Genomic DNA, 9762 nt, shown 5'->3' with positions numbered 1-9762 from the left:
ATTGCCGCTATCGCAATTCGCGACCTCATTCCCCGCTGATGGCGTGATGGAACGTTAACCATCTCTGCTACGTATACAGTAAAAATTTCAATCTTGATTACAACTGATTTTAGGGGGATCAAGTTTAAAGTTTTTCCTCGAAACTAATGATAAACGACTGCTATTAAATTCGTCTTTCTGAGAAGTGTTTTTTTTAACCATCTTTCCAAAATCCAAAATCATAAAATGCAATGATGTTTTTAAAAAGATGTAGATTCAAAACGTGAAGACCCGTGACGCTACAATTTTACACTCACTAGTTCTCCATCTATGTAAACTTTGGGACTATTACAAATGTTGACCGCTAGATGGAAACTGAACTGTCAAAGTCAAAACCAACGATAACAGGTTTCTAGTCAAGTACCGAGTTAAATTGAGTGAAGGTCTAGTCGATTTGTGGACTTAAATTTCTCTTTTGCTCTAATAATCTCTTTACCACTGACTGCGGTCGATCGATTTCCTTTAAATACTGAAATAAAGTCACGTTAAGATAGGCCATCGGTTTCTGCCCTCCTTTTTTGCTTCGCTACTCACGTTGAACGGACGTTCTCTCTCTACGCTCTTACGCACAATTTCTCTGCTGGACGTTTGTATAACATTCACTGTTCAAAAGTCAATTCGGTAAGTCGTTGATCAACCAACCTCATGTTTTGTAGCTGTGTTGAATTGTTTGGATCAAAGAAAAGAGCTGTTGGTTCTCTTTAAGATTAAATGTTTTTAAACTTGTTTAATGTTCTACTTTTTCTTGTCATAGAAATCTTCAAAAATGGCATTGGAACAACTGAAAACGATGACAATTGTTGTGGCTGATACTGGAGACTTTGAGAGTGAGTTGAGTTAAACAGTTATTTTTGAGTATCTTCTTGCCCATGTTTTACCCAGCCATTACTATGGTCTTTCTTGGCAACAAAATATTTCAGCTACAATCTAGTCATCAATTGGAAAAAATCTAAATAATGTTTTCAATTTTAGCCATGATCAAGTACAAGCCTACTGATGCTACCACAAACCCATCTTTGCTTTTGGCTGCTGCCACTTTGCCTCAATATCAACATCTTGTTCAGAAAGCTGTTGATTATGGCAAACAGCAGGAAGGGTAAACATAATTTTGTTTTACAATGCAAAGAAAGACACCAGAACTTTGTACTGTTCCCTGAACTGTAGCTGATGGCTTTATTTATTAGGGACAATGCTGAGAAGTTAGCTGCTACAATGGACAAGCTCTTTGTCTTGTTTGGAGTTGAAATTCTGAAAATTGTTCCTGGCCGCGTTTCTACTGAAGTGGACGCCAGGTGGTTGACCACCAGACGTTAACTCCAGAATGATGTCCTAACTTTCGATTTTTGTCTACAGACTTTCTTTCGATAAAGAGGGAAGCGTGAAGAAGGCTCTCAAGCTTATCGAGTTGTACGCTGAAGAAGGTATCGAGAAAGAAAGGGTTCTCATTAAATTGGCCTCGACCTGGGAAGGAATTCAAGCCGCAAAGTAATTGATTTAAAGTGTTTCGCGTTTTTTTTTCTGCGAGGTAATTTTTTAAATAACCACCGTCACGCAGGGAACTAGAAGAGAAGCACGATGTTCACTGCAACTTGACGTTGCTGTTTAGCTTCTGCCAGGCAGTTGCGTGCGCCGATGCTGGTGTTACTCTGATCTCTCCTTTCGTTGGTCGTATTTTGGATTGGTAAGAAGGAATTTAAAGACTAATGAGTAATGACATTTTGAAGCACCATTTTTTAAATCTTCATTTCTCGATGTCTAGGTATGTGAGCAACACTTCTACTAAATCGTATGCTCCTGAAGACGATCCTGGAGTTAAATCAGTCACTCAGATCTACAACTATTACAAGAAGTTCGGTTACAAGACCGTAGTCATGGGGGCGTCTTTCCGAAACACCGGTATTTTCTACACAGTTCTGTTTATTAAACGTGGACGCTAGTTAAATCCCAAATCGTTTGATAGGCGAGGTAACTGCTCTTGCTGGATGCGATCTATTAACTATTAGCCCAAAGTTGCTGGAAGAATTGGATGCTAGCAGCGCAAGCGTCACTCGTCAACTTGATGCAGAGCAAGCCAAAACATGCGATCTTGAACGCATTTCTTTGGACGAGAAAGCTTTCCGTTGGATGCTGAATGAAGATCAGATGGCTACCGATAAGCTCAGTGACGGGTATACTGATTTCCTTATACTTTTTTGTGGGTTAGATAACGATTGGTTAATACTGGTTAAGGATTGTTTCCACAAACAGTGGTTTAATGTTAGATGCATTATAAAAATTGCGGCTTAATTTTGGTTAAAAAAAATTGGGGAACAAACTAATATAACATAAAATTTTTTATTTTTATTTTATAGCATCCGTAAGTTTGCGGTCGACGCCGTCAAGTTGGAAACCTTTATCAACGAAAAACTCAACGCTTAAAATTTCCAGATCCTATGAAGATCGATAACTCAACCTTGATTGTTGGTTTTTAGAGCGTAAGAAATGTCATAGATTATTCTTTCAACTGGAAATTGTAGTTATAAGAATTTTACTACTAATTTAAAATTAATCAGCATACTCTAAGTCTCTATTTTCTATTTGGTGATCAGTTTCAACATTCCGTGGTTCTGCTCTATTGAATTACAAAGAAATTAAACGTGTTTTCCTGTCATACATTTTCCTCTACGCAAAAATCGTTTAAGGAAACACCATTGATTTATTTGGTATAATGTTATCCGCCGTTACTTTTCAGTTTCAAATGTGGTTTAAAATTAAAAGTAATTAAAATATAAAGAAATCGGTGAAGAGTTTCAGATGATATTGTCCGTCTTGTCGCTTTTATCGGATCATCCGGTCAGTAATCCAGACAGACAGACAGACAGGTGAGGAGACACAGTCCACAGGGGGACAGGGCAAAGGAAGCAGACGTGGAAGATGACGTAAAAGCATGGTAAAAGTGTCTTATGCAATGCAACACTGTACCAAGTTTTCAAAAAGCAGACGACGTTTCAAGCCGACTGTTGTGAATTTGTGGTCGTCTTCCCTTCCGTACATGTTTCTAAAAAGTAAAAAGAAGCAAATCTCTATTTTACCCTGTACAAGTTATTTTTAAAACTTGTCTTCATCCAGATAATTTGATCAAAGTGAATGTGCATCTTTCTAAACTGATCCAAACTGGTGCCTGGAAAACGTAACCACTTTTGACAGACCATGGACGAATCAACAACTTCTCCTGCTGGGTTCTCTCCTTACGAGATGGATTCCTTAATGAAATATTTTGTCGGAAATAACTGTAAATATCGAGAACAAATCATCATCCCCAGGACAGTCGGTCCAATTCACATCAAAAGTATTGATGAGAAACGCGTAGAAGCAGCCTTCGAGTCATGTGCTTTTAAATCACTTGTAGCAAGTGTAATGGGTACTCCAAGAACAATTCAGCAAACTCAATTATATTTTGATTATAATGTTTTGATAATTTTATTCAGGTTATGGGTTGGGGGCTGCATTGGGATTGTTCAGTGCCAGTGTGAGTCCTAATATCACCGCCCCTGATGCACCTCAACAGACAGCCAAAGAAATCTTCAGAGATTTGAAGTTTTCTACACTTAGCTATGCCAAAAATTTTGCTCTTGTTGGTCTTATGTTTTCTGCAGTTGAGTGCACCATTGAATCTGTAAGTAAACACGTTTTCTTTACAATGTAACACTTGGCGTAATTCCATATTTCATTTTTAGTATCGCGGGAAAGCAGATTGGAAGAATGGAACCTATGTAATTTTTTTTCCCTATTTAAGAAAAATTTGTGGAAAGAAATTTAGTAATGCATCTTAAAAACCCATTTCTAAATTATTTTGAATGCAGGCTGGTGGAATTACTGGAGGGCTGATTGGTCTTAGAGCTGGACTTAAACCTGGAATTGTAGGGGCACTAGGATTTGCAGCATTCTCTACTGCAATAGACTACTACATGAGACACTGACAATACAGACAAATAGTTGAAATACAGTTTATTACAAATATTTCAGAATTCCAAATTGGCCTTGGACATGGTTTCTATAACTTTCTTTTTTTCTTGCTCTGTTTTACAGGTTTTCAAAGCTTCATTTATCTTGTCTTCATGAAATTTCTAGAATGAAAGGATTTATTAGTATGATAATGCAAATTAATTTTAAATTTGAAACCCAAAAGTAACCTTTAAAAATTTGAAGCACCGCAACATGGTAGCTCCTGTGTAAACACTTTGAAGTTGAACTTTTCTTTTACCAACTGTTGATAGGAATGGAAGTGATGAGGCCAACAGTCTATGTGGGCCATGTCTACATCTGATTATTGCTATTTGTGTGCTTTCATTGCAGTACTTTACTAGATGTCATTAAAAAAACACATTAAAGAACACCAATATTTTAGTAAGGTAAGTGTTTTTACTTTCTAAGCCATTTCTTATTGCTGCAGCTCCAAACTCTCCATGGATCTGTTCAGTGATATCAAGAACTGATGCAAGTAAATCATATTTTTTCACATTTAGAGGCTGTGAAGTCGAATCCCCTGGTATAATTTCTGCAGTTAAATATCTGAAATGTGAATGAAAGATGAAATAGTAACAAAGAGCTGAACTGCTGAACCTTGAAACAAGATCCCATTTGTCAGTAGGGTAAATTGCGATATAATTTATTCCAGTAAAGTTAATTTTTTAGGGGCCATACAGACATAAATGATAATTTACTTCGTTTTTTAAATCCAATGTTCTTTATTACCGATTCTTAAACCTGACCATTTTCCAACGTCACGTGTAAATTTGTAAACACGTTATAGTGTAGTCTGCAGAGGCAGATAAACATGCTCCAAATTTTAAATACTATCACTAGATGGCGAAGAACCAGTTCAAATTTCGAAAATCACGAATAAAAATATAAAAAAAACTTCGTGATCACGAATTCAAGTATCGTGCTCACGACATTTGAATTCAGTGAATAAAGGAAAGTGATAATAAACTTATATCCTTATTTTTTAATTTATATAGATCTATAGAAAAAATGTTGCAATGCAGCCGCTATTAAAAAGTTTAAAAAAGAAAAAAAAAAACATTGCTTTTTCATCGTTTCGTTAATCGTTAATCGTTTGGGAAAAAATAAATTACCTGAAAAAATAACATCAATCATCGTTGGCCGTTGGGATTAATTCGAATAGAAGACGATTGCAAGAAAAAAAAAACGTTGATTTCCGAAAAGGCAATGTCGTCGGATCGACGATTCTTTGGGCGCTCTTTCCTAGTTCAGGTACAAACCTTTGACCACGTTGGAATGTTAGACCAAGTCGAGCTTCCTGTTAGTAGACACGTTTTTTCGTTTGCCTAAGTTAATCGCTGTGTTTTTACTGGTTCGTTCATATCTACGTACGTAAAAGGTTATCGAATGCCTCAAACAAAACGAGCTGCAGCAGAGGTTGCTGAGAAGAAAGCTTCTGATATTATCACATCCGATGATAAAGGCGAAGAGGTTATCATCATTGATGAGTCGAAGCAATCGAATCTTGAACCAAAATCTTCTAAAGAAAAACCAATTATTGCTGGGGCTGCTGCAAAAGAAAAATTGAATGCAAGTAAAGAAACTGTTAACACACCTAAGGACAGTAGTATGAAAGGTATGGAAAAAATGGCAGATAAGGAAGAAAATGCACAGACTGCTAAGTTCGACAGAACCAAAAAGGTTAGATTGAAAATTTATTTTTCTTACATTTGTGTTCTATTGGTTCAAATTTATTTCAATTTGTTTTTAGGAATCGGAAGGTGTGGTTGCAGAACAGCAAGTAAGTTCAGCAATTTATCTGTTCTACAGATGGACATCCCAATTCTTAAAACATATCTTTTTTTTTCATCTAAGCCTTCTGCAAAAGGTGAAACCAAAGTGCGTAAAGAACCTGAATCTGAAGAAGATAAATATGCTCGTTTGCATAAGGTGAGGGTTGAAGCAGGGAAAAAGGGGGCAGCAGTCAGACAAGCTCGTGCTAAAGAAAGAGTAAGTAATATCATTAAATATTGATTGAAGAATTTGTTTTATTGTTTTAATTTGTTAACAATCAAGAGCTCAGCAGAAGAAAGTGAGGGTGAGGAAGAAAATGAAGACAAGGAGCAAAGAAAAGCACGACTACATCAAATTAGGGTTGAAGCAGGAAAAAAGGCAGCAGCGACTAGAAAAGCTCATGCTCAAGGACAAGTAAGTCACAATCTTTAACATGATTAATAATGAATACTTTGTAATTTCCGTTGTTATGTATGTCAAAGAGCTCAGCAGAAGAAGAGGAAATTGAAGATGAAGATAAGAGAAAAGCCCATTTGCATAAGATTAGGGTTCAAGCAGGGAAAAAGGCAGCAGCAACTAGAAAAGATCATGCTAAAGAAGAAGTTTGTCAATATCTTTAAACTGATTTAATGAATACTTTTTGTAATTTTCATTATTATTTCTTTCAAAGTACTCAGAAGAAGAATTAGAAGAAGAGGATGAAAAAGAGGAAGAAGAGGATGAGAAAGAGGAGCATGAGTACGAAGACGAGGAACAGAGAAAAGCCCGGCTGCATAAGATAAGGGTCGAAGCGGGAAAGAAAGCAGCGGCAACGAGAAAAGCTCATGCAGGACAGCAGGTCAGTTAATATACTAATTATTCCGTTAAAAGTTTTGCTAATTCTTCAAATTGCTTTGATTAGAGTTCTGAAGAAGAACCGGACGAGGCTGACTTGAGTACTCACGACAAATTGTCTGCTGCTGGAAAGAAAGGTGCGGCGACAAGAAGGGCTCGTGCTAAGGTACATAGTAGTTGAAATATTCCATTGTTTTTAATATTCCAAACATTGTTTTCATCCTCATAAACATTTCTTTAGGGATCTTCAGAAGAAAGTGCGGGCGAGGAAGACGAAGAAGAAAAAAATGCTAGATTGCATAAAATAAGGGTTGAAGCGGGAAAGAAAGCAGCAGCAACCAGAAAAGCCCATGCCCAACTGCAGGTTAGTTGATGTACCAATATTACATTTACAAGTTTTTTCTAATTCTTACAATGACTTTTATTAGAGTTCTGAAGAGGAACCGGATGAGGCTGACGTTAGTACTCACGACAAATTGTCTGCTGCTGGGAAGAAAGGTGCGGCGACAAGATGGGCGCGTGCCAAGAAGAGGGTATGCCTTTTTATTTATATATTTTTTTTCATTTGTGTTAGGTCGGCTCTCAAATAATTTCCATTTAGGAATCCGAGGGAGAAAATGGCCAAGAAGAAGAGACCAACGGTAACTCTAAGAAAATCCGTACTTCACCACGGCTCGCCATGGAGCACTGGTAATTACTGTTAATCCCCCTTTTTTTTTATTTGCATGAAAAAGGTTGTGGTTATAATGGTTGTGGTAATATGTGGTATAGTAAATCCTGATCCGTGTTTAAGAGGAAAGCTCTTGAAATTCAAGAGCATTTCCTCCAGCATTTTTCGGACCTTGTGGTGGATATCAACTTGTCAGCACCGCGTAGAGGAGCATTTGAAATCATGGTGACTAATTCCCGGGGTGTCGGTATGATTATTTTCATGTTTATTTTTCAATGTGTGGATTTTAGCGTTCGTTTCAGGATAGTACTTTTTTCATTACTATTATTTTAGAAACCGTATTATGGAGTGGTCTCAAGCTTGGTCCACCTCGTCGGCTGAAGTTCCCTGATCCGAGTTCGTTAGTGGAAGCGTTGAAGGTAGCATTAGCTTGAGAGGCGCCACGTATTTTTTCTTCCATTAATTGTACTATTCCGATGTTTTCTACATGTTACCTGCACTCTATTGAGACCAATTTTTAGATTTCCAAAAGTAATAGAGAGCTTGTCCAGTGCCAATAGGTGAAAAAGGTAAAGATGAAACTTTTATGAAGGCGTGAGATTTTGAAATCCTTCTTACGGGAAGGCAATCTCGGTCCTGATGCTATTTCATTTTTCACTTTCCCTTTTATATTTATCCTAGCATGGAACAGCTCTCTTGAAACTTTTTTATGGAACACATTATAGTTTTTTGTTTCGGCTATTATCCCTTGTACTTTGTTCGTCTCTCTTGTTTGATTCCTGTCAAATTCTAATTCAATTTAAAGTCCTAAAAACAACAAAGAAATAAACTTAGATTCCAATATACGAGGACACGTATAGAGTTTTGATAGAACGGTGAAATTGTTGGAGCGAAGATTTTTACCGACGTTGGTGTTCCCTGGTGTCTCTTTCGTCACCGACGAACGATGGTAGTGGGAATTTTATTCGCTTGAGGTGAGCTTACAATTCTCTGTGGGATGTTGTTGAATGTGCAATTTTTTTCTAGTTGTTTCTGACTTGGGAAAAGAAGGATGAGACCCCCCCCCCCCCTTCAACGTGGATGCACATCCAATCTCTCTGTGAAGAGTCGGCGAAGCATTGGCGTTGAAAATATGACCAATTGTCATAGGTTCCACAATGTAAAGGTAACTAATACCAGTGTATATGCTTGCTTTTAATGATACGGGATGTAAGAAATTAGTTCAGCGGGAAAGGAATGATAACCGTTTTAAAAGATTAAGTGATTTTAGAATATATAAATAAGCTACAGTTATTTCATTTAGTTTTATTCCTTCAAAACGAGAATGATTTCTATCGATTATTTTCTATTATTACATTCAATAAATCCTTTTCCAGCACTAGGTCTATATAGCAGATGCTATATTAACGATAGCGGACGTTACACCGTTATTTTACTTTCTTCGATGTCCTACGGTTGGGTGCGTTTTACAACCCAGCTTGTTTAATCTTCGACATATAGAAGAAATAGTAGTAAATGATCGAAGGAAAAAGTCGTTGGATCGTAGAAGTCTTATTGTGAACGTGAGTGTGTCTACTCGTGAGATTTCCTAACATTTGAATCAGCAGGGTTTCTCTTCTTAAAAGCAGCCACTGTGCAGTTACGTCCTAAGATGAAATGCCATTTTTCTACGAAAAAAAAAACGTTCGCCGAAAACACCTGGCCGGCTGACTCTACTGTTCGCATTGACAAAACCACAAACGGTAAACAAGTAAGTTTGGAAGAGTTGACCAAAAACACACATGTCTCTTTAACGAAATTAAATTTTTATATAAGTACATTGCCGCTGTTTTTCCCACTCTTATAATCAATGTCCGTTAACGTCCTCGTCCTCACCGGCCTCGACCAATTCCACCAGTCGGATCGTTTACATAGTAAGGCAAAAGTTATTTCCACCGTTGTTACCTACTCCGTATTTAAGTGACGTCTTGGGGACGATTTTTCTATTAAAAGCCTTTCCGGTCTCGATTGTTTCCTTCCTTATTTACACCTTTGGACGGCAATGGTTTTGGGATCACAAAAATGTTCACTGTTGCAAACTCCCACCATGTTATTCTTATTTTCCCATCCGGATGGGATGATGAGAGTAACAAAAAACACCATGTTTTTCCGATTCCGGAATCGAATAATAGGACGAAAAGAAGGGATTTAGCGTGGAATTTTGGTGAAAATATGCGGATCCGATTTGTGTCGATAACCTTTTCGTTTCGATTATTGCATTCTTATCCTTTCCATATTTTTAAGTATAGTAATAACAATAAGCGAAGATTCTCTCTTTGGAAACACCAGGGGCTGGGAATCTTTATGAGATTACTCAACCTTCGAATCGACCACGAAGGTTCCAGTCGAGAAGAGATGACGCGATTCATCACCTGGAGCTTTGGTGGTTTTATCGGTTTCCA

At 37.4% G+C, this 9762-nt stretch overlaps 4 protein-coding genes across 8 annotated transcripts; 3 read left to right on the top strand and 1 right to left on the bottom strand.

Moving 5' to 3' along the window:
* The first annotated feature begins 374 nt into the window (after positions 1-374).
* LOC124313925 (transaldolase-like) lies at positions 375-2677 on the top strand. 2 transcript variants are annotated; one of them, XM_046778776.1, is made up of 9 exons: positions 375-660; positions 794-866; positions 1012-1135; positions 1224-1331; positions 1393-1524; positions 1595-1720; positions 1799-1935; positions 2000-2207; positions 2391-2677. In XM_046778776.1, exons 2-9 carry the CDS (start codon positions 806-808, stop codon positions 2455-2457), a joined length of 963 nt encoding a protein of 320 aa, XP_046634732.1. In that variant the 5' UTR covers positions 375-660; positions 794-805; the 3' UTR covers positions 2458-2677. The 2 variants fall into 2 exon arrangements, with proteins under 2 accessions (XP_046634732.1, XP_046634731.1); XM_046778775.1 differs by having other exon boundaries at positions 647-729.
* A 278-nt stretch (positions 2678-2955) lies between these two features.
* Positions 2956-4038, top strand: LOC124313927 (mitochondrial import inner membrane translocase subunit Tim22-like). 2 transcript variants are annotated; one of them, XM_046778780.1, is made up of 5 exons: positions 2956-3083; positions 3148-3439; positions 3507-3694; positions 3756-3791; positions 3882-4038. In XM_046778780.1, exons 2-5 carry the CDS (start codon positions 3229-3231, stop codon positions 3996-3998), a joined length of 552 nt encoding a protein of 183 aa, XP_046634736.1. In that variant the 5' UTR covers positions 2956-3083; positions 3148-3228; the 3' UTR covers positions 3999-4038. The 2 variants fall into 2 exon arrangements, with proteins under 2 accessions (XP_046634736.1, XP_046634735.1); XM_046778779.1 differs by having other exon boundaries at positions 2956-3439.
* LOC124313928 (ribonuclease P/MRP protein subunit POP5-like) lies at positions 4012-4888 on the bottom strand. Its single transcript, XM_046778781.1, has 4 exons — positions 4774-4888; positions 4445-4590; positions 4212-4381; positions 4012-4145 (listed from the first exon to the last, which is right to left on the bottom strand). The coding sequence occupies exons 1-4, from the start codon at positions 4791-4793 to the stop codon at positions 4041-4043; spliced, it is 441 nt and encodes a 146-aa protein (XP_046634737.1). The 5' UTR covers positions 4794-4888; the 3' UTR covers positions 4012-4040.
* Positions 4889-5131: 243 nt separating this feature from the next.
* LOC124313922 (uncharacterized protein DDB_G0283697-like) lies at positions 5132-8164 on the top strand. 3 transcript variants are annotated; one of them, XM_046778769.1, is made up of 13 exons: positions 5132-5343; positions 5419-5724; positions 5795-5824; positions 5899-6033; positions 6100-6231; positions 6300-6419; positions 6488-6655; positions 6719-6817; positions 6893-7015; positions 7080-7184; positions 7253-7341; positions 7423-7568; positions 7655-8164. In XM_046778769.1, the coding sequence occupies exons 1-12, from the start codon at positions 5251-5253 to the stop codon at positions 7430-7432; spliced, it is 1410 nt and encodes a 469-aa protein (XP_046634725.1). In that variant the 5' UTR covers positions 5132-5250; the 3' UTR covers positions 7433-7568; positions 7655-8164. The 3 variants fall into 3 exon arrangements, with proteins under 3 accessions (XP_046634725.1, XP_046634727.1, XP_046634726.1); XM_046778770.1 differs by having other exon boundaries at positions 5149-5295; positions 5423-5724; XM_046778771.1 differs by lacking the exon at positions 5899-6033 and having other exon boundaries at positions 5136-5343.
* The last annotated feature ends 1598 nt before the right edge of the window (positions 8165-9762 follow it).

The sequence above is a fragment of the Daphnia pulicaria genome, chromosome 10 (assembly GCF_021234035.1).
Source record: "Daphnia pulicaria isolate SC F1-1A chromosome 10, SC_F0-13Bv2, whole genome shotgun sequence".
Lineage (NCBI taxonomy): Eukaryota > Metazoa > Arthropoda > Branchiopoda > Diplostraca > Daphniidae > Daphnia > Daphnia pulicaria.
This window is presented reverse-complemented; position numbering and strand designations above follow the sequence as displayed.